A 23,752-nucleotide genomic window follows, 5' to 3' on the forward strand; every position below is an offset into this window, starting at 1 on the left:
ATAACTGTAGGCTATGAAAATCTCAGTATGTATTTTTTTTTGTATTTTATGCAGAGAAGCCCAAAATCCATTTGAGAGCTTTGTCTGGGCTCAGCAGACCTGTGGAATGACTAAGAGGAGTTAATTAGACCACTAGAGTCATCCTTCTTTTATTTTTCTTTTCTGAATCAAATGAATTTCCCTCTTTCTCCACATTCTGACAGACCCTCCCCAGCTGAAAGGCCATGAGGATAAACCAAAGAGAAGTGGATGCTTTTTTTTTTTGGTTGTCACTGGGGACCCCATTCCAAATGAAGCAGCAGATAATGCTGTGGGTAAAGACCTGGCCCCGCTTTAATGAATGCATCCAGAGTATCTCACTGAGTGCACCAGTCCTTGAAGCTTTCCACAAAGATCAGAACATGGAGGAAGGTCTGTGAAAGAGAAGCAGGAAGAGACAGATGGAGGCTCTCAAGAAAGGAGTTGAAAGGTTAAGGGAAGTGGCTATAAATGGGGACACAAAAGTATTTGAAAATCCAAAGCCAGCCCTGGTGCTCTGGTGCAGGGAAGAGTGCAACAGCTAGCAAGCAGCTCTCACAGGGCAGCTGCTGGGAACCGTGGCTGGCAGACTCAAGCGTCTGGGCTTACGTGAAGCCACACCATCTATACACCACAGCCAGAAGCCAGGGAGAAGCACGGAGAAGGGCTCTAGGAGCTGACCCACATTGGCCAGCTCATGATGATGGCATTGCCATGTGCCTTTGTGAGGCTGCTGCTGGTGGGATTCGATGAGTTAATAATGCACATGCATGCTTAGCACGTGATCCACACAATTACATTCTCCCATCAATGTCAGCTGTCTTTCCAGAGTGACATTAACAGCCATCTAATCAGATAAACATTCACTTCCCAACTGACTTGTTTAGTGAGAATTCACTTCTTTGCCGATACATGAGGCTCCACCATGTCCCACACTAAGGCCACCCTGTTTTCACCCACCAAGTCATGGAGAACAGACGTCTTCTTTTTTGTTACCAGCCACGCACAGCCTTTGAGCTGTCTGTACCACACCTTAACCACCCTTCCAGCTTCTTTTACCTTTATATTCTTTCAACAGAGATGCATGTAAGAAAAAGAAAGGTGGGAGAAGGGTTTCTCAGCTAATCAAGAGGAAGCCTGAGACTTAAAAATGGGTCTCCCTGGACTCAACAACCATCCCAGCCTCAGTATCTGGTTCTGATTATAAACAAATCCATGCTCCAGTCAGGGCCTTACATACTAAGTTGAGAGCTCCATGTGCTGTGGTAATTTAGAGCCAAGAGAGCATGAGAAATGGCTACCTTTGTACTCTGCCAGGCACACACACTCGTAGCCATTGACAAGGTCCCGGCAGGTGGCAGCATTCAGGCATGGGGCAGACAGGCACTCGTTGTATTCTTCCTCGCAGTACAGGCCATGGTAACCTGGAGGACAGAAAGGAAAAGCCAATGTCAGATACATCTGAGAAAATCCTACTTTCTGCTGATCTGCAAAGAAGATAACTGGGTATTCAGTAGAAGCGACCAGGTCAGGCAGTAGTGATTTTAGGGGCCAGATTCTTATGGGTATATGGAAATATGAATTGTTGAGAAGCACAGTTCTTCCCATATTTTTTCATGGCCCCAAGGAAAGAAGTGATCCATGTAGCCACCTACTGGCCTCACACCTATGCTTCCCAGGGCTACAGCATTGGATAAGTCAGTCACCAAATGTATCAACTTTGGCCATGAGAGGCATTGAGGATGGCAGGGATTTCTAGCACATGATGACAAACAGCTTCTTTCAAGGACAATTTCCACACTATTTCTCCTTGTTAGTAAGAAAAATGCATTTATGTGAGGAAATATTGGAGAAGGAAGCTTCTCCCTGTCCTCCCCAATTCAAAGAGAAAATGAATACACAAGGGCTTAGATGAAATTCCTGTGGAGACATGGGCTTGTTTTGATACTGTTTACTTGTTTGTTTAAAAACACAAATCTATATGTCACACAATTTCAAATTGTACTTAATATTTTAATTGCTGGGGAATAATAGGAATGAAGGAATGAAACCCAACAATTTCTATAAAAACAGCTTTTATGCTTCTATTTTGCAAAACAGGTGTTTATTTTACAAGACAAGAAGACACTATTCTCTGGGATGAGGCATTATGCTGTTTCCAACTTTCAAAAAACACGTGTTATTGCCAATTCGCAGTGAAACCAGGCCACTTTTGTCTGGCCCTGTCCAAACAATGAGAACCATGTGAGTGCTTTCAAAACTCACTCTGCCTGTGTTTGTTCTGAATTCAGATAAGCAGGGAAAAAAAGAAACCTTTACATGAGTGGGAATTGGAAATGCTGGGTGTCCCCACCCTACATCACAGCCTTTCTGAAGCACGAAAGGCCCTCAACTCAGAGCCCCATTAGGATGAACTAGTGTGCCCCATGCTTTGTTTCGTGTGCCTACCTCAAAAGTAGGTTAAGCTCATATTTGCATTATTAACAGAGCACTTTGCAGCTGTGTTATCATCGAGGTTATTTTTGAACCACTTTCCAAATTTAGGTGGTGATAATGGTCCCTTTGAGGCAACCTTGACCTACCTAAGACAAACCCACCATAGGTTTTGTCCTCTACCTTCCCCTACACTCCGTAATCTTAGGAAAGCATCTCCCTTGACTCTATCAGGTTATCTCAGCCATCAGCCATCTTGAGAAAAGAGTCACAGCTAACAGTAATTTTGTCCCCCAGAGGATATTTGGCATGTTGTGATCATGACGGACGTGGTGCTGTTTACTGGCATCCACTAAGGAGAGCTGGCTTGGCATCCAATAGTACACAGGAATGAAAGTCGTAAATTAAAAGGCTTTAGTAAGCAATAACCTACAAGCAGAATGCATCCCAGGCTATTTCTGCAAATAAAGTTTTATTGAGATGCTGCCACAGCCATCCATATTGGCTGTATCTGTTTCCACACTGTGACAGCAGAAACCTAGCCACCAACAAATTGTAAGTAGTTACTGTCTAACTCTTTACAGAGTAAGTCACACCATTGCCTATGCTTTTTAATGTCATGCTCCAGCAATCGTTGCCAAGAACTATAAAGGACTCTGTAGCTGTTTTCTTCCAACAGTTTTCTAGTTTAACATCTTATATCTAATCCTTTAAGCCAAGTTCACTTGATTTTGGTGTGTCATACTGGTAGTGGTGGATAGGCAGATGAAGGGATAGTCAGCATCACTAGTGATCAAGGAAGCAAAACTAAAACTACATTGAGAAACTACATCACACCTGTTAGGATGCCCATCAAAGAAAGAAAAACAACAGAAAACTACAAGAGCTGTTGATGTTGAGAAGTTGAAACCTATCTTAGTTCTCTTTCTTGTTATTAGGATAAAATGCCAGACAAAAACAACTTAAAAGGAGAAAGGATTTATTTGGCTCATGATTCAAGGACAGAGCTCATCACTTCAGGTCAGTCACAGTTGTAGGGGCTTAGAGAATCTAGTAACACCCATAGTCAAGAGCAAAGAGCAATGAATTAATGCATGCATGCTAGCGCTCAGCTTACTTTCTCCATTCTTACACAACCCAGAAGCCCCTTCCTAGGGAATGGTGCCACCCACAGTAGGCAGGTCTTCATACTTTAATTCATGTGATCAAGATACCCATTGGCTAACCTGACTTGGACAATCTGACTGAGACGTTCTTTCTAGATGATTCTAGATTGTGTCAACAATTAAACTCTTGGTGGAAACATAACATGGACCAGCTGCATGGGAAAGAATATGCGGGTTCTTAAAGGGTTAAAAATAAAAATGCTATATGATTCAGCCATTTCTGGGTACTTATCCATTAGAATTAAAAGCAGAATCTTAGGAAAATAGTAGCACTCCTCCATCCATCACAGCATAATTCATAATACCCAAAATATGGCAACAACCTAACCTCCCACCAACAGTTCAGTGGCTAAAGAAAATGTGCTGTGTCCACACAACAGAATGTTATTTGGAATAAAAGAAGAAGGAAATCCTATTGTTGACTACATCATAGACCATCTAGACATCCATGCTAGTTGTGACAGAACAAACTCTTGACAGTCCTATAACTAGAGGTCAAACTCACAGAAGCGAAACATGGAATGACGATTTCCAGGGGTGTGCGAAAGGAAAATTGGCAGCTGCTGAACAATGTGCAGTGTGTTTCAGTGATGTGAGGCAAATCAATTCTCAGGAGGTGGTACATAGCCATGTGCAGATGACAAGCACGTCCACCATGCACCTTTAAAATCATGTTAAGAAGGTAGACTTTGTGCTATATGTTCCTTTTCACAATAAATACTTCATATATAAGGAACTAGGGGCTAGAAAGATAGCTCAGGTATGTAAATTGCTTGCCTTGCAAGCTCAAGAACCTGAGTTTATTCCCCAGAATTCATCACATTAAGACAAAAACTAAAATTAAAAATGCTAGGTGAGGCAGCATACATTTGTAAGCCCGGTGCTAGGGAGGTAGAGACAGATGGGTCCTTGCAGCTTGCTGGCCAGCTAGCCTAGCCTACTTGGCGTCTTCTAGGCCACTGTGTGCTGGTTAAAATATGTCAACTTGACAAAAGCTATAGCCATCTGAGAAGAGGGAACCTCAATTGAGAAAATGCCTCCATAAGGTTGGGCTGTAGGGCAGCCTGTAGAGTATTTTCTTCATTAGTGATTGATGTGCGGAGGGCCCAGCCCATTGAGGGTATAGAACCCTGAGCTGGTGGTTCTGGGTTCTCTAAGAAAACAGGCTAAGCACGCCATGGAGAGCAGGCCAGTAAGCAGCACCCTTCCATGGTCTTTGCATCAGTTCCTGCCTCCAGGTTCCTATCCTATTTGAGTCCCTGTCCTAATTTCCTTCCATGACGATCAGTGATGTAGAAGCATGAGTCAAATAAACCCTTTCCTCTCCAACCTGCTTCTGGTCAGGTGCTTTATCACAACAATAGTAACCCTGACTAAAACACCTTGTCTTTAAAAAAGAAAAAAGTAGACAGTGCCTGAGGAACAACATACCTCCACACCCCATGCACATATGTGCACATGTACTTGTACACACACAAACATACAAAGAGAATTAAGTGTCTGTGGGCTCCTTTTCATAACTATAAGAACATTTTTGTGAGTCTGGGGATATAGCTCAGTTGAGAAATTGCTTGCCTTGCATATACAAAGCCCTGGGTTTGATCCCACACCTACAAAAAGGACCTTACTATGACAACGTGAGACTGTCCTGGATAGTATTGTTCCAACTCTTTGCTCTCCCAGCACATCTTTTATCAATCAAGGGGGCTAATGCATGGCTCTACATGCCCCCTTGCTCTATAAAGTGAGGTGTCATTTACACAGACAAAAATCCAAAGCAAGTCTCACGAAATTATCTATAATTATTTTGTAATTTGCGAATAGTGCAATTATCTTCCAATAGCATTATAAAAAGCAAACATGAAAGTTATTTTACAGATGTAATTAAGCTGGCAGTGTTTTCCTTTCTTGCCTGGATGGGGGTTGAGGTTAAGATTTCATATTCTAAAATTGTTTCTTCAGAGACAGTAACATTTAAATGCCTTTACAGAAATGTCAAGGCACCCTTTACAGTAGTTGCCAAAGATTCCTAAATTGTACTGTTTGAATTAAAAGGCATTCCTTCCAAAAGAGAAGGTCTCAGGGAAATGAGGCGGCCACCTCCTGCTGATAATTAATTCAGGCAAACAAATTAGTCCAGAGCACTAGGCCCAGGGCCTGAAAACTTAGGATAGTCCAAGAAATTTAAAAAAAAAAAAAAAAAGGATGAAGATGTGGTTCCTGGGAGCAAGGACATTTGCTGCACAACCATAGGGACCTGAGTTTGGATCCTAGCACCCACATTAAAAAAGTCCAGTGTGACAGTGCATACTTGTAATCTCGGCACTGCGGGGCAGGGACACACAGGGTTTACTGGAGTTTGTGGACCACCAGCCTAGCTCCAGGGTCAGTGAGAGTTCCTGTCTCAGGAAAATCAAGCAGAGAGTCATGAGGCAGAACACCTACCTGGAGGGCATGCGCACAGGCAGGTAGGCAAGCCCTTACAGCATCAGCTATACCGGTTGCTCAGTGAGCTCCAGAGATTTGCCTGTCTTGCCCTTGCCTACACGCTCAATGCTTGGGCTACAGATACCTGCTGTTTGCTGTTCTTGGCTCTTTCTATGAGTGCTGGGGATCTGAACTCTGGTCCTCAAGTATGTGCAGCAAGCCCCTTTTCAACCAAGTCATCTCCTCAGCCTTGCAATGTGAAGTCACCACCCCCACACTCAACTGATCTCTGTCTCATGCTCTGGCACCGTCTGAAATCTTCAGCAGAGTTCTTCACACTTCTTCCCCAACCACAACAGAATCCTGGAGGTTGAAGCTGTAGCTGTAGCGTTCACAACCATGCCAACAGCTTCCTGGATGGGAAATCTACCAAATCATCACAGTTTGACTGGATCCAAAATCCTGTTTACAGCTCACGTGTGCCTAGGACATTCTAGGAGCCCCAGAGCCCCCATTCACAAGGCTATATAACAAGATCTCTACCTGCAAGGTTCTCAAAGTCCAGTAGTGTTGGTGTCAGGCCCTGTGGTCATTGAATGAGAATAGCCCTTATAGGGTTATACATGTTCTCTCCCTAGTAAGTAGACTATTTAGGAAGGATTAATCTGTGTGGTCTTTTTGGAAGAGGTGTGTCACTGTGGGCGGGCTCTGAGGTTTCCAAAGCCCACACCAGGCCCATTTTCTTTTCCTACTTCATGCCTGAGGATCAGGATGTAAGCTCTCAGCTACTGGTCCACTGCGATGTCTGCCTGCCACCATGCTCCCCCACCTTGAGAGTCATGGGCTGATCTTCCAAAATGGTAAACAAGCCTCAATTAAACGCTTTCTGTCGTGAGCAAGCTTGGTATCTCTTCACAGCAATAGAATAATAACTAAGACAGGCCCTTGCTGTGTGTGCTGTTGAATCTTCATTAACCAAAAGGAAGTATGTAGCTCGGTTAGTAGGCTGCTTTGTCTAACATGCACAAAGCCCTGGATCCACCCCCAATACCGCATCGATCAGCAGGCATGGTACACACTATCAACATTGGAGAGGCAGAGGCAGGAAGATCTAAGAAGCTTAAAGTCATCCTCAACTACCCAGTGAAGGCCAGCCTAGGCCTAATGAGACCCTACACAGTGAGTTCAAGGCCAGCCTAGACCTAGTGAGACCCTACACAGTGAGTTCAAGGCCAGCCTAGACCTAAAGAGACCTTTCCCAAAAACAAGTCACCACCACCAGCACAAAAGGGGGACACAACCCCTCCCAATTCATAGAGGAGAAATTAAGAGTCAAAGGGGTAAAGAAACTATCAATGTCATAAATCCTAAGTGCTCTTCCAATCTCCCCATGTTGTCCCAAAACGCATGGCCTAGTGTGACTATTTGTTCTGGCAGCCATAGCGAAACAGCACGGACTAGATCGATTAAATAACAGAAACTTAATCTCATAGTTCCGCAAAATGGAACTCCAAGACCAAGGGCATTGGGTTGATTCCTCTTAGCTTTACTTGTGTCTCCACAAGACTTTTCCTCTGCCTGTGAACACTGCTGAGGTATTTCATTATAGCTACAGCACTGCAGGCTTACCCTTGGGACCTGGTTGAACTTTAATAGTGTGTGTGTGTGTGTGTGTGTGTGTGTGTGTGTGTGTGTGTGTGTGTGCATATGCACATGCTTAAACATGTATTATGTGTTCATGCATGTGCATGCATATATGAGAGTGCACATGTTTACATATATAAGGCCAGAAGTCAACCTAGGATATCATTCGTCAATGCTGCTTACCTTGTTTTTTGAGACAGGGTTATCTGGTTAGTCAGTAAACCCCAGGAATCCATCCATCTCAATCCCTAGAACTGTGTGAGCCATCGATTGGGTTCTGAGCTTCCAGCTCAGGCCCTCATGTTTCCACAGCAAGCATTTTACATGGGAGCTGTCTCCCTAGCTCCTTTAATCACCTCTAGGGCAATCATAGACAATCACACTGGAGTCAGAACTTCAAAACCTGAATATGAGGGGGGGCATATAATTCAGTTTATAACATCCCAATTTAGGGTTTCCTAATCATGCCTCTGCAGTACTCTCTCCCCGTATGTCAAATTTTAGTTTTTGCAGTTTCCTTGGCCCACATTAGATTATGCCCTAAAATATTTACATGGAAATTTACAGAACTAGACAGAAAGGTATAAATCGCATGCCCTTCTCAGTAGCATGATAAAGTCCCACATCACCTCTCTTCATCCTGTATGGGACATGAGTCACGCCTGTGTACCATGCCGAACCCCATGGAACTACCCAGTCTCTGAATCTGTAAGTTGCAAATTTAGGGACTCTGCCTACCATAGTTGAACACTATTTGGAAGAAAAGTTGTATTCGACTGAAGATATACAGAATTTTCTTCTCATTTTACTCCCTAAATAATACAACAAAACAACTACATAGTGTTTATTGGGAATGCTAACATTGGGAACTATAAAACATCCAGAGATGGTTTAAACATACAAAAGGAGGCACATAGATCGTACGCAAATACACTATCACTTCCTACAAGCACTTGGGTATCCCCAGATCTTGGATGTAATATATGTATGCTGGAACCGTACCCTGCAGACACTGAGAGATGATCATTTAGAAAGAGTGTAGTACATGGTATCAGGCCATCTGCTGGGGACTCAAAATATATTCAAATATAAGTGGGGGAGGCAGAAAACAGGACACCGCATTGATCTTTTGGAACCTAGCAAGCTTCATTGTCGGGTGCTTTCCCATGAACTGTGAAGTGTCAGGCACGCCCTTGACTTCTGCTCACTGGATTTAATTAGCATTCTTACTCCAGATACAATGACCAAAGTGTTTCCAGTCATTGTCTGGCAGAAGAATGTGAGAACCACCATCCTCAATAAATCATACAAGGTGAGGATGATTTGAAATGAGCTAAGTACATGTGGTTTTCAGACTGTTACAAAATGTAAACATGAAATTTATCAGAGAAGAGACTTATTGGCAGTCCCCAAATTTCATCCACCGCTGAAATCTGGTTATATCACCCCTGAGTGACCCTCCCTGGCAAAGCTGTTTCACCAAGAGGACTAAATTCACACCAAACAATGGAAATAGGGTGCGAGTAAGCGAGTGCCCCGATTGCTGGGTCTGAGGTACTGGGGCCATCTATTGTAGTTTTGCCACCAGGCTGAACGTAATAGTAACTCTTATCGAGTTACTGTATTGAGAGATGTCTCCAGGATAAGTAAAGCATGCATGCAGGAGGACACTGTCAGAGAAGGTGGACGAGGAAAAGAATAACTGAAGGAAAATGACTGGCCCAAATGTGATTGAAAGCATTTCTAAGGTAGAGGACCTACAGGGTGTAAAAGGAAACAGTGTCTTAGTCGCTATTCTATTGCTGTGAAGAGATCATGGCAACTCATATGAAAAAAGCATTTAATTGGGGTTTGCTCAGAGTTTCATAGGGTTAGTCCTTGACTATGTTGGCATATGGCATTGAAGCAATAGCTGAGAGCTATATCCTGATCCATGGGTGTGGGGGGGGGGGTGAGGGAAGGAGGGAGGGAGAGGGAGAGAGGGGGAAGAGGAAGAAGAAGAAGAGGGAGCTTTTAAAACTTCAAAACCCATACCCAATGATATAGTTTCTTCAATAAGGCCACACCTCCTAATCCTTTCAAAGAGTTCCACTTCCTGGTGAGCAAGCATTCAACTATGTCTATGGACACACACAGTCTATGGAGGCCATTTTCATTCAAACCGTCACACATAGGAAGCCAGCCACTACAAGCAAGCTCCTCCTAAGAACGTGAATTTACTGTTCCTGCCACTGAAGGACAAGATGAACATCAGACTGCAACTTCTTCAATGTCTTAGTGCAGTCCACACCAGTGAACCCTCCAAGAAATTTCTAGACCTTCAGCGTCTGTGTGGGGCTACATAAAGTGGCTCTTTGAACTGAATGAAGCCAGTGAGTTCTCTGCTTCTCCTGCATGCTCCAAAATGGCTGTTTTGGACTATCCATCTTCCAGTTGTACAAGCCAATCTAACAAATCCCTCTAATGAACACACACACACACACACACACACACACACACACACACACACACACACACTGCTGGTGCTGTACCTAATAGAGAACACTGAGAACTAGGGGTGCTCTGGCCTCATCCACTCCAGCAAACAGTCTAGTGTTTTCCAGGAAGGGCTTCACCTGCTTTTCAGACAAGAAGACCAGAGCCCACCATGAGTGACTAGCTCAGTAGCTCGACACAGATGTGGTGGGCTCTGACCAGAAGAAGAGAGGGCTCGAAGCCCCTGCTGCTCCGCTGGGAAGCAGGACCTCCTGCTGCCAGTTCCTCTCCTCCCCGCACAGGCTCCCATCAGTTAAACACCAATTGAAGATGGCTGCAGCCTACACTGTTTACTCCTTAGTTCTTTTCCTCGCCCGAGCCATCACGTTGTCACCCTCTGAAAGATCCAAAATCCTGAGGCTCTAGTTGTAGCCAGATGGCTCTCACACGTTGTGTGACAAATTCCAGCAACTCATCCATTCCTGTTGCCTTGGGGGAAGAAGGGGGCGATCTGTGCTTCGTGCTGCTTGAAAGAAAGAAACCTGGCAAGATTGTCCCATCCCGGCAACCATATGCTCGGGCCAAGCAGGCCAAGACGTGCTGCTCAGACCCCAGCTCCAACCGAATTCAGGGCAAAGGCAGCTTGAAAGAGCTACGTTTTACCTGTTTTTACTTTGTAGTCAAGCTGCAGTAAATGAGGCGTGAGTTAAAGAGAGGTTTCTTTAAGGTCTTGCTATGTTTTCCCTCTTTTCTGGGTGAGTAGATAAACGTGAACATCCACGGCTTGGATTCAAGTCTAGGCCAGTTCCCAGGAGGTCAAATCCTCCACTCCACCCATGGTAGCTAAGAGGTGTAAGCATGGGGGACATAATCCTATTATGTTCAGAGAAGTGACTGTGAGCTTTCAAATTCCTGTGAAACTCACTGGTGGCAGGGAGCCCTGGGGGATGCTGGGCAATGCCTACACTTTACAGGCAGAGATCATCTCTTCAAAACCTTGGTATGAGAGAGACCACTGACGAGGCTGCCAGAATGAACACAGGATTCTAACAAGGATGCCGGTGGTGCCCAAGCATTGCTAAGCTACTTAAAAGGTAAACCAAAAGTACCCATGATGGATATGGCCTGAGGGTGGGAAGGAAAGAGTGTGAGAGTCATACCAGGCTCCTGCCTTTTCTATACTGAATTCCTGCACCATCATTCAGAGGGCTGTAAGAGAGGACATTTACTCAGGCCAATTTCTGTCCTACAACTGGCAAACACAGTCACATCTCATTAGGAGGAAGAGGCTGAAGGAAGTAATGGCGCAGGAATGAATACAAAGCAGGTTCTAGAAGCTAACCTTAAGGGAGCAAAAGGAACTAACAGTTTCTCTCAGAAAGACAGAAATGACCTTAAGAAAACAATGAGTTTGTTTCCATGATTGTTTTGCCGAATTTATTGCCAAAACCTCAACAGAGATGCTAAAGAGATGGATCCTGCTACAGCTTATGAGAGAAGTAGAGCTGGCAAGATGGCTGCACAGGTAGGGGCGCTTTCCTCTGACCCCCACAGATGATGTGGCATGTGTACCCAAGTGTACACACACACTAATAAAAAAATTATGTAAAAGCAAGAAGCCAGAGCTGGAGGACCATCAGAGCATGGGAGAGAGGGGAGAGATACCTAGGATGCATAGGGACAGGGCTGAGCAGGGGCACAAGGACACTGAAGATGTCAAGGTGAAGTCAGAAACAGGCCAAAAGAAAACAGATAGAAAAGCCCTGAGTGATAAGACAGAACAGAAATTAATCAAGAACATGACAAAATTACAGCAGGCAGGGAGCAGAGTGCCCCACAGAAATGTCAGGGGCTCTAAAGATCTGTAACACCTCCTGGTATGATGAACCTTAGGCACTGTCTTTGAAGGGCCACCTAAAGAGGCAGATAAAGCAGGGGGGGTGGAGTTTCTGAGTTTGAGAGGTGTTCAGATACTGTAGGATTCCTGGTTCCCAAGTTACCGTTTGTGAATAAAATGGTACTTGATACCACTCCCGTATTTTTCTATATGTCAGTGCCGAGTGTTGAGGACTTTTAGCCCACCAGGTGTGATTGCAGCTAAGTCCCAGTGAGTGATTGACATCTTCCATGAAGGTCACTCATGGGAATCTGCAACAACAAAGGACATGTGTAATAGGAAGAGGCTTCTGATCTGTCATCAAGATGTCATGCCCTTGACCCTACCCATAAGGTTTAGACCAAAGGGATGCACATAGCAGTCTGTGATGCGGAATAAGCACCTGATCCATTTGCGGTGTGACCATGTGGCCCAAGATGCAAATATTATCTAAACAGAAAACCTAGGTGTCCTGCTCCTGGCTCTCACACACCGGTAAAACTCTGCACATCTGAATGCTAGAAGATTCTAATGCTATCAGATTTTGTACGTCCAGTTTTATGTTGAGGACTTTGATCCACTTAGAATTGAACTTTGTGCAAGGTGATAGAGATCAATTCGCATTCTTCTACACACAGACATCCAGGTAGACAAGCACCATTTGTTGAAGATGCTTTCGTTTTTTCCGTTGTATAGTTTTGACTTCTTTTGTCAAATCAAGTGTCCATAGGTATATGGGTTTACTTCTAGATCTTCGTTCGATTCCATTGATCAACCTGTCTGTTTTTTTTTTTTTAACCTGTCTGTTTTTAATGCAAGTACCATTCAGTTTACATTACTATTGCTCGTAACACAGCTTGAGTTCAGGGATGGTGATATTTCCAAAAGTTCTTTTATTGCACAGGATTGTTTTAGATAACCTGGATTTTTGTTTTTCCATATGAAGTTGAGTATTGTTCTTTCAACATCTGTAAAGAATTGTGGTGGAATTTTGACGGGAACTGGATATGTAGATTGCTTTTGGTAGGGTAGCCATTTTTACCTTGAACACATTGGCACAGAACTTCTTGAACAAAACACCAACAGTTCAGACACTAAGATCAAAAATTAATAAATGGGACCTCATGAAACCGAAAATCTTCTGTGAGGCAAAGGATACCATCAAAAGGACAAAATGGCAGCCTACAGAAAAGGAAAATATTTTTACCAACTCTATATCTGACAGAGAAATGATATCCAAAATATATAAAGAACTCAAGAAACTAGACATCAACAACCCAAATAACCCAACTAAAAAATGGGATTCAGAGCTAAACAGAGAATTCTTGACAGAAGAATCTCTAATGGCCAAGAAGCACCTAAAGAAATGTTCAGCATCCTTAGTCATGAGGGAAATGCAAATCAAATGTAAGATTCTTACACCATCAGAATGGCTTAGACCAAACTGGCCAAGACCAAAAACTCAAGTGACAGATTATGATATCAAGGATGTAGAGCAAGGGGGACACTCCTCCCTTGCTGGAGGGGGTGCAAACTTGTACAGTCACTTTGGAATTCAATTCGGCAATTTCTCAGAAATTGCGGAATAGATCTACCTCAAGATTCAGCTATAATACTCCTGGGCATAGAACCAAGAGAAGATCCGCCATACCACAAGGGCACTTGCTCAACTATGTTCATGACAGTTTCATTTGTGATAGCCAGAAGCTGGCTCATCCAAAGAGTAGATAAAGAAAATGTGGAATATTTACACAATGGAGTATTATTTAGCTAGCAAAAACAATGACATAATGAAATCTGCAGACAAATGGATGGAATAGAAAAGATCATCCTGAGTGAGGTGACCCAGCCCTAGAATGACAAACACGGAATGTACTCACTTACAAGTGGATATTAGTCACAAAGTACAGGATAGCCATGCTACAAACCACAGACTCAAAGAAGCTAAATAACAAGGAGGGACCAAGGTGGACACTTGAATCTTACTTAGAAGGGGAAATAGATTAGACTAATAGTCTAGGAAGAGAAGTGGGGAGAGGAGGAGGTTAACAGGAGGTATGAGGCATGAGGGATGTCCTGAGAGAGACAACTGGATTGGAAGGAGGCATTGGTGGGATAATGGAAACTCTCAGGAATCTATGAGGGTGACCCTAATAGCTTAGACCTCTAGCAATGGGGATATGGAGCCTGACTGGACCATCTCTTTAAACCATACAAGACTTCCAATGAAGGGATGAGAACACTAACCCAGCCACAAAACCTTTGACCCACAATTTGTCCTGCCTACAAGATGTGCAGGGGGTAAAAGAGCAGAGTTTGTGGGAAGGGTCAATCAATGACTAGTCCAGCTTGAGACCCATGCCATGAGTGGGAGCCCACTCCTGACATCATTAATATTCTGCTATCCTTGCAGATAAGAGCCTAGCAGAACTGCCATCAGAGAAGCTTCGCCTAGCAACTAAAAGAAACTCATACAGAGCCCCATAGCCGAACATTCAGTGGACTTGGAAAATCCTGTACAAGAGGGGGAGGAAGGAGCCAGAGGATCCAGGACACCACAAGAAAACCTACAGAATCAATTATATGGGCTCATAAGAGACTTAACTGCCAACCAAGAAACAAGAATCAAATGGACCTAGGCTCTGCATGTATATGGCAGTTGTGCAGCTGGGACTTCATGAGGACTCCTAAAGTGGGAGCAGAGGCTGTCTCCAACTATACTGCCTGCCTCTGGATCCATTCCACTAACTGGGCTCTCTTGTCTAGCCTCAATAGAAGAAGATGTACCTAGTCTTATGGCAACTTGACGTGCCAAGGCTGGTTGACATCCACAGGAGGCTTCTTCTCTGAGAAAGGAAGGAGGGGTGGATTGTGAGGAGATATGGAGAAACTGGGAGAAGAGGAAGGAGGGGAAGCTGAAATTGGAATGTAAAGTAAATAATTTAATAATAAAAATATATTCAAAAATTCTATTGCTCTAAAAGATCACATCACATAGGCAGCAAAGGCTGCCCCCCACCCCTACTGAAAAAGAAAAGACAATACTAACTCAGCACTCCACTGTACCTGGCTGGGTGGCTCAGCTCTCAAACTAGCAGCAAAGGCCAGGAGTTTCCTACTAGGAGACGTGATTATCTTTGACTTTTTCAAAACCCACCTTTCCACAGCAGCATCCCCTGAGAGTATCTTCAGGGGTGGGTCTGGTTTCCTGCTTGGAAGTAGAATTTTGGACTCGCTGCTAAACACCAGAACCCAAGTTCTTTGTTTTCTCTTTACAATGGTTCATTTTCTGCTCCTTAGGATGCAGATTAGTAAACAGAGAAGACGTCTGGTGAAATTGGGTGAATTAAATTTGCTAAAAAAAAATGAAGTCATAGGGCAGAGTAACCTTTGCATTCATAAAGGCAGAAGAGTCTTTTTTTCCTTTCCATATGTGTGGTTTGATCAAATATGCATTAAAATGCCTGAGAAAACATTTTCCAAAACTGACAATGATTTGCTTTAATATACTTAAATAAACTTGTCCACATTTTCTAATTTTCTGTAACAGACATATGCTATTTGTATAATGAAGGATATTATCATCCACACTTTCTAGATATCATGCACGTAGTAGGACAAATTCAAATAGTGGTTTGCCTTGTAAGGGAAACGATGACTACATTCTATGGCTAATCCCTGACTGGACAGTAAGACGACAGGAAATTATGAAACAAGGCCTGACTTCAGTAAGGACTTAAGACACAGGATGAAAGAATTACCCAAGTCTATAAAGAGAAGGAAAAGCCTTATTCGGATACAGGGAGCAACCATCACTCTAGAAGGCATTACTGGTAAAGAAAACGCTTTTCAAAACAAAAATCATACTATCCAATCAGTAGGGAAGTTTGGTTTAAAATTCAGAAGTTTCTCCAGATTAAGCGTATAGATTGTAAATCATATTTGAGGGGGAAATGGTGACAGCACTGTGCTAGAGCAAGCCAGCAGCGATCTGTCTGTGGTAGCAAACAGCACTCTCCTCCCAGAACACAACACGTCAGGACAAAGAGCCATGTCGGAGATGTCACCGCTGAGGACGTGTAGATGGCCCAGTGTGGATACAAAGAGCACTGGAAGTCACCGTGAGTTCTGCAGTGAAGCTGCCTCCCAGAAGCACATGTAGATGTAAAGGTGATTCATCTTAAACTTGATTGTCATCTTGAAAATTGTTCTGGTAAGATGTTGATGTAAACATTGATCGAAAAGCCTTCTCTCAGGATTTCCTGAAGGCAACGTAGGTTAACTAAGTTACAACCTAGTCACATACAAAAAAGAAATACATGCAATAGTTTTTTTTTCTTTCCCTCATGAATTTCATGTTGCTTTTGGCCACTAGAGGGTGGATTCTAGCTACGATGATCTACACTGGCTACGTGGGGGAGGGGTTTCTTAAAAATTTAGTCACAGAGGTATCATAAAAAGATGCCTGTTATGAAAAGAATATGTGGTACCAGAAGAAAAGGATCCAGCCAGCAAACTGCATTTAAAGAAGGAATACTATTCCCGTTAATAATGAAACTAGATACTCAGATATTCCTTTATCTCTATTCACAAACAAATTCACCAGTATATCCTTTGAGTATTGGACGTCTGCAAGGAATGGCATTCATTGTAAAGCAAACCATTCACCTTATGAACTCTGTAAAGATCACTGTTCAACGGAGATACCTCAAAGTGTAGCCAACAAAGGAGGATTTGGGTAGATACCATGATGAGACTGTCTTGTACAAAATGACTTGAAAGATGACTCTGCTATGGCTTGGCTTAAAGTTTAGGCAACGACAATGGAGAAATCAAATATGGAAGATTTCTGCTAGAAGTTTCTGACTGAGTAGTATTCCAGCTAAGAAGCTGGATCAACGGGTTGGGGATTTAGCTCAGTGGTAGAGTGCTTGCCTAGCAAGCGCAAGGCCCTGGGTTCGGTCCTCAGCTCCGGAAAAAAAAAAAAAGAAGCTGGATCAACATAGAGAACTGATAATGGAGGTTGCAGTGTGAGGAACCAGGTGATGAGGTATCCACACAAATTCTGTGTGTCTGTCTATCTGTGTCTCTGTGTCTCTGTGTGTGTCTATATGTGTATGTCTGTATTTGTGTGTGTGTGTGTGTGTGTGTGTGTGTGTGTGCCTTATGTGTGTATATCTGTGTGTGTCTGTCTGTATCGGTGTGTCTATGTGTATGTGTCTGTGTGTGTGTGTGTGTGTCTGTGTGTGTGTCTGTGTGTGTGTGTCTGTGTGTGTGTGTCTGTGTGTGTGTGTGTCTGTGTGTGTGTGTCTGTGTGTGTGTGTGTGCCTTATGTGTGTATATCTGTGTGTGTCTGTCTGTATCGGTGTGTCTATGTATATGTGTCTGTGTGTGTGTGTGTCTGTGTGTGTGTGTCTGTGTGTGTGTCCGATGTGTGTGTGTCTGTGTATATGTGTGTATACACAAATTGTGAAGGATTAAAGCATTTTTCAAATGTTTGATTTATTTCACAATTAAAGCTCGTTTGAATTTACTGCCTTAACAGTAGTTTGAGCAGTCCTAACACTAAAATCTGAAATCTGAAATGCCCCCAAAACTTGGAATATTCTCAGAATCAGCATTAGAGCACAAGTCATAAATTTCTCATGTGACCTCACATGATGGGTTACAGGAGAAGTGCACAAAATTATTACAAGATATTATATAAGGTTATCTCTAGTCTGCTCTAAAAGTATGAACATAAATGAATTTTGTGTTTAGACTGGGATCTTGTCCTCAAGATTTCTCATTATATATCTGCAAATATTCCGAAATCCAAAGACATCTTAAATCTGAAACGTATTTAGTCCCAAGAATTTGGGGTGTGAGCTACTCAGCCCTTACACTTCAATCTATCTACACTCAGCACACGGCCGTACTGGTTCTCATGATGCAATCCCCAAGTAACAGTTTTACCTGGGAATGGTGTTATAATACATGTTCTTGGGTTCTGCTGAGACCTCAAAAACTCTCAAGGTGGGGCCCAAGCCTCTTGATGTACAACTGGTGTGATGAACGGCTTGACTTGCCACCTTAGCACCACCCAGCATCACCTGTAGAGAGAGTATCTGTGAATGATGTCCACAGTGAGTTGGCCTGTGTACTTGTCTGTGGGTGACTGTCTTAAACTAAGGTAGCTGACAGACATAGGAAGACCCAACCCACTGTGGGGGGCACCAGTTCCTAGGAACCAGCTGAGCACAAGCTGGCTGAGGACCAAGCATTTACTCCTTTCTGCTCTTGACCGTGGCTGTGGTGTGAACTGCTGTCTTAGACTTCCCTTAGTGGTGGTTGCCAATAGGGAACTGTGAGCTAAAGTAAGCCTTTCCCTCTTAAGTTGTCCGTTGTGAGTGTGTTTTATCAGAGAAACTGAGCAAAACAACTGTGTGGCATAGTCCCTACTCAGAATGAGAAGATGCTCACCTAGGGCCAGATCCGGAAGCTGAAGTATTTCCAATTCAGCTTTGTGACTCCAGAACACACCCCCTCTTGAAAAGAATATTGTCAGGAAATTACAAAGTAAGGCAGTCATTTTTACAAACCAAAAATTAAGAAACGTTCTGTGACTAGGTTGTGGTATTCCCTGGGCTCTGTCAGAACTGGCTTCTTGACATATAGCTTGATGCCACAGAATTGTGAGATGGAAAGTAAAATGGGATCAGGGTTATTCAGATCATTTTGGTGCATGGAATCTATAATGTTGACTATGTTTTGTTTCTTCTTCTCCTCCTCCTCCTCCTCCTCCTCCTTCTTCCTCTTCTTCTTCTTCTTCCTCTTCTTCTTCTTCTTCTTCCTCTTCTTTTCTTCTTCTTCTTCTTCTTCTTCTTCTTCTTCTTCTTCTTCTTCTTCTTCTTCTTCTCCTTCTCCTTCTCCTTCTCCTTCTCCTTCTCCTTCTCCTTCTCCTTCTCCTTCTCCTTCTCCTTCTCCTTCTCCTTCTCCTTCCTTCTGAATATACTATTTCCCCTGTCATTCCCAGGTAAATGTGTGCAATCAAAAAACAAAACAAAGCAAAAAACAACAAAAAAACCCATGACATTAAATACCAGAGAAATTTCTCTCACTCCTTTATAAACATTTTTGTTAACATGCTCCTCCCAGTTTGGCTACCATCCCAGATGGCCAGAAACTCAGACAGGCTATATCTGACTTTCAGAGGCACAGCCTTGGCTAAAGACTATCATAGAGATATTTCAGCCAACAAAACTGCCTTTAGGTAGTTGGATTTGAAAGAAAATTTCAAATTTAAGTAAACTGGCACCGAGCCCTCCTGCACTCTGCTCCAATTGCCAATATTGAATTAAAGACACACAAGACATCACACACATGTCTAAGAAGTCACAAAGCAGGGACGCTCAAAGGGACATCGTTGTTTCTGACTGCAGACTCTGGGAGAGCATGTGGTTGGTAAATATAAAGAAAGGCAGCAGGAGATAAAGTACAATGTAGAGTTGGGAGGGGTGAACAGGAATTGGTTCCTGGATGCCCATTAACCTTAGCCTTGAAACCTCTTCTCAAGGAACCAAAGAAAACCGTTTTGTTTTTCTTCCTTTCTTCCAAAAGTTTATTTTATAGAGGGGATATTTTATGAGGTGTGTGTTACTGTACGCATGTCCGTGCATGCCCATGTGCACGTGCATGTAATGTGTGCTGATCTGACCCTGAGACTATCCCAGGCAAATGGAACATCTGCAAACCGGAAGCGGCAACTTGTACAAAGTTCACGGAAGGCCAGCAAGGTGCCTCAACTTTAAGGCTTGATGGCAGGTTCCTGACTTCGAATGCTGGCCTCTGATCTCTACACATCTACTATGGCACACAGGTTCGCACACACAGAAGAAACAGATGCAATTTTGCCCTTGATTTTAAAACTAAAAAGTGCATTATATTAGGACTAGTCCTCTGCTCCTACTCTGGATACCCAGCTGTCAAGTGAAGAAGCCAGCCAGCACTCAAGATACTGGTCCTGTGACCCCACCACTCCAGATTACAGCCAAACAGTACGAGTGGGTCACTCAGGATCAGCTGACTTGCCAGCTAATCACAAAAGCATATGTGGGCGCTGGCCCTGCTGTCCAGAGCAAAAAACGAAGAGACTCCAGCTAAGCCCGCCCCAAGTCATCCCATAGAATTATAAATAAATTATGGATGGCAACTTTCAGCCAAGTTTCTCAGTGGTTTGCTTCGCAGCAATGACTGATACAAGGGTTTTGTTTTCCAGGAACAATGCCTAACTTAAAGGAGTGAGACCACCCCGACAGAAAAGCGTTCCAGTGCTGAGGAACTGGCAGGAAAGGAAGGCGATTTTAGGGAGTGGTTGGTTAAGAAGAGCTTTTCTAAAACCGCAGCCTGGGCCCCACTTTCTCCTTAGTCCAGACCTTTTCAGTTGCTGCTTCTCCATCCTTCTGATTTTTTTTTAATCTGTGCCATTAAAACTATCTGGGGTTGAAGAAATGGTTTAGTAAAGATCACTTAGTGTTCTTCTAGAAGACTGGGTTTGATTCCTAGCACCCACATGGCAGTGCACAATTGTCCTGAACTCCAGTTCCAGGGTTCCAATGCCCTTTCTGACACCACAAGAATTAGGCATACATGTGGTGAACATACATACATGTAGGCAAAACATTCACACACATAAAATAAAAAATCAACTAATCCTTTTTTTTTTACAAAAAAATGATCTGGAATGGTAAAAATGATATGAAATGTGTCATTAAGACTAAAGTCCAGGAGCTGAACTCAGAAGTTAGGAACCCTGGCTGTTTTTCCAGAGGAAGATGTGAATTCGATTCCCAGCACCCAAAGGGCTGCACAAATCCATCCATCGCTTCAGTTCCAAGGGACCCAGTGCCCTCTTTGACCTCCATGAGCACCAGGCAGGCATGCTGTACACAGACATACATTCAAGCAAAACACTCACACATTACAATATACAAATCTTTTTAAGGATCTGTTAGTCAATTCCTATGAAGCCAAATGGAATTTTAAAAAGATAACTGTGGTGTCGTACAGGGAGTAATGGGTGAGAGGGGCAAGGCACAGTGTCCTATAATCACCATGGAGCTCAGACTGGTCTATATGAATAAAAGAAGAAAAAAAGCAATCAATGAAGGAAGGAAGGAAGGAAGGAAGGAAGGAAGGAAGGAAGGAAGGAAGAAGGAGGGAGGGAGGGAGGGAGGAAGGGAGGGAGGGAGCTATGTGTCAATCTTTCCCAGGCAAACTTGACTGCTCTGAATCTTCATTAAAATGGAGGCAATTTTGTAAAAGCATCAGCTTCCACAATGAGCTTTAAAATCGAAAAGCAATGGGCCTGGTAAGGAACAAGAGGAGAAATGCAGGGCATGGTCCTCGTCTTTGTACAAATTCAAATCACCAAAGAATCTTCAAGTACATTAAAGCCAGAGGACTGGAAAAACAGGGCATGCAGAAGAGTATTCATGTTTGTTTTCTAAGTCTAATGTGGACTCTGGATCAGGTTATCATCAATCACAAGACGGATGTCACAAATGACACCCATAGTTGCAGGGTCTCCAACGATGACGTTCCAAGGTCCAGAAGAGCCACTGTCACTGACAAGATGGGCAGTCATTTCTACAGAAGACTTGCTGTGGGAAGCTTAGGACATCAAAGCTTGTTTCAAGGTAGAAAACTAAAAATAACAAAAGTAGGAAGAGAAAAGAACATTTCAAAACTGTAAAAAAAGATACACATCAAGGGAGTCTGTGGTTCCCAATAACCAATGCAGAAGACTTTCAGGGACTTAGCAGGCAAGAAAAATTAAGAATATCAAGGACCCTAGAAGTGAGAAATGCCAATCAAGAGAAATTCCCAGAATTGATAGGGCAGTGCATCTGTCTGTCGGGTGGCTGTGTCTGCAGGCTCTGAGTCACAGAAAGGAAGGCTCCTTTACTTAAGTGTACCTAGCACACATCAGACCAAATGCAGTCATGAATTCCCAATCCAACATCCATTGGCATCGATTACCAAGCAGCATACGGATGGGTCTTCAAAGACAGGATGGAAGTCAGGAAAAGGGTCCTATCCATTCACAAGTGTTCTATTCCATGTCATGTTAGATTTGGACACCTCTGTGCCTGGATGTAAGAACTTCTACTAAGAGTCACTCATTGACACTAGGTCAAGTCCAACCTTAAGCCAGGTGTACATATTTTCAGGTTAAGTGCTAAGACAGAAGAGTCTGAGAGTTTGTCCTTGTGATTGTTCAGCCAAAGTAAGAGGCCAAGGTCACAACTAAAATAGGAGTATAAGTTTCTTAACTTTCAGTAAGTCAAACCTTTGTTCATGAAGAGTGGGGATGTAATGTTGAGCAAATGCAGATTAAAATGAGGCTTCTGTCACTTTTATTTCTGGGCATCCAACTCTACAAACCTTGGTTTCTTGAAGAGAAGACAGGTCAGATGTTTGTCACAACAACTGGAAGGAGTAAGTTTCAGAGATGGAAGCAAATGAAGGCACATTCAGCCTGGGCAAGGTCACTGAGGTCACTGCCCCAATCCCCAGAGCAAGTCCATGTGGCTTGCAATTCCATGCGCTCAGTTGAGGGAGTTACAAAGACAACTAACATTTAAGAACGCCAGCTAAATTTTTCATTTTTCAGTCAGTATCACCCTCAAAGAATGAAGATGACCGTTTAACCCTGATTTTATTTACCCTGAGGTCTTTATTGACTACATTCAAATCTTTGTTTCATCCCGGTCTAGTAGAGTCAAGGGCAGAGAGATGGCAGCCACGGGTCTCCTGATGTAAAGATTTGGTGAACCAAGAAATGCTTTTCTTACAAAGCCCTGTCCAGGCCCCTGGCCCTTAACTCTTAATCACCTTAGTCACAGAGAGTCATGAGCAAGTTGGAAGCAATTCTTTAATCCTTGGATAATTTGGTATGTGCATGCAACTGGTGAGGAAGAAACTGGGAATGGCGCTGACAGTAGAAACTGAGCAATGATAATATTGAACATCTTATTGTTGCATGGTTACCTTGGCGTTGTTTTATTGCTGGAGACTGAACCTACATCTTCATGCCTGGCCTGCCAATCAAGTGCTCTACCACTGAGCTATAAATATCTTCATCCCTGTTTTCACTTTTTTCTGTTTTGTTTTGTTTCTTTTTGAAACTGAGGTTGTTTGCCCAAGTAAGCCTTGAATTTGTGATTTTCATGTCTTTGCCTCACCCCAAATAGCTGGGATGATAATATTTATCTCTTAATGTCTTAGACAAAATTCGGATATGGTCCTATTTCGTCTCACTCTGCCATGGCCTCTGAGTAACACTTAATATCCTCATGCTTGTCCCATTGTCCAACAGGAGACAGTAGGACTCCATGCCTCATGCACTAAGCCAGCTCCTAACAAGTCCAAGAATCTATCTGCAAGTGCCAGGCAAGCTTCAGATGTCGGTGGCTGTTCTCCCAAGCACTTAGTTCCGTCAGCATTTCCAAGTAGAGATTCAAACTGTTTTTGATTATTTGTGGGTGTTTGTTTTGATTTGGTTTTTTTGGTGTTAACAGGTTATAAATAGTGAGGCAGATCTCCATGGATGACTCTGCATCTGAGTAAAGAAGGCTTCCTTCCTTCTTTCCTTCCTTCCTTCCTTCCTTCCTTCTTTTAGACCAGATGGTTACACACACACACAAACACACACCTACACATGCACACACAT

The 23,752-nt window shown here is 43.2% G+C and overlaps 1 protein-coding gene across 2 annotated transcripts in view; it reads right to left on the reverse strand.

Annotated features, from left to right (window-relative positions):
* Dner (delta/notch-like EGF repeat containing) overlaps positions 1-23,752 on the reverse strand; it is a 315,461-nt gene that overhangs the window by 39,586 nt on the left and 252,123 nt on the right. For both annotated transcript variants that reach the window (NM_001399331.1, XM_039084678.2), the window contains one exon: positions 1,320-1,442. In NM_001399331.1, the coding sequence (NP_001386260.1) occupies positions 1,320-1,442 (123 nt within the window). The remainder of the gene's footprint in view (positions 1-1,319; positions 1,443-23,752) is intronic.

Source organism: Rattus norvegicus, chromosome 9 (genome assembly GCF_036323735.1).
Source record: "Rattus norvegicus strain BN/NHsdMcwi chromosome 9, GRCr8, whole genome shotgun sequence".
Taxonomy (NCBI): Eukaryota; Metazoa; Chordata; class Mammalia; order Rodentia; family Muridae; genus Rattus; species Rattus norvegicus.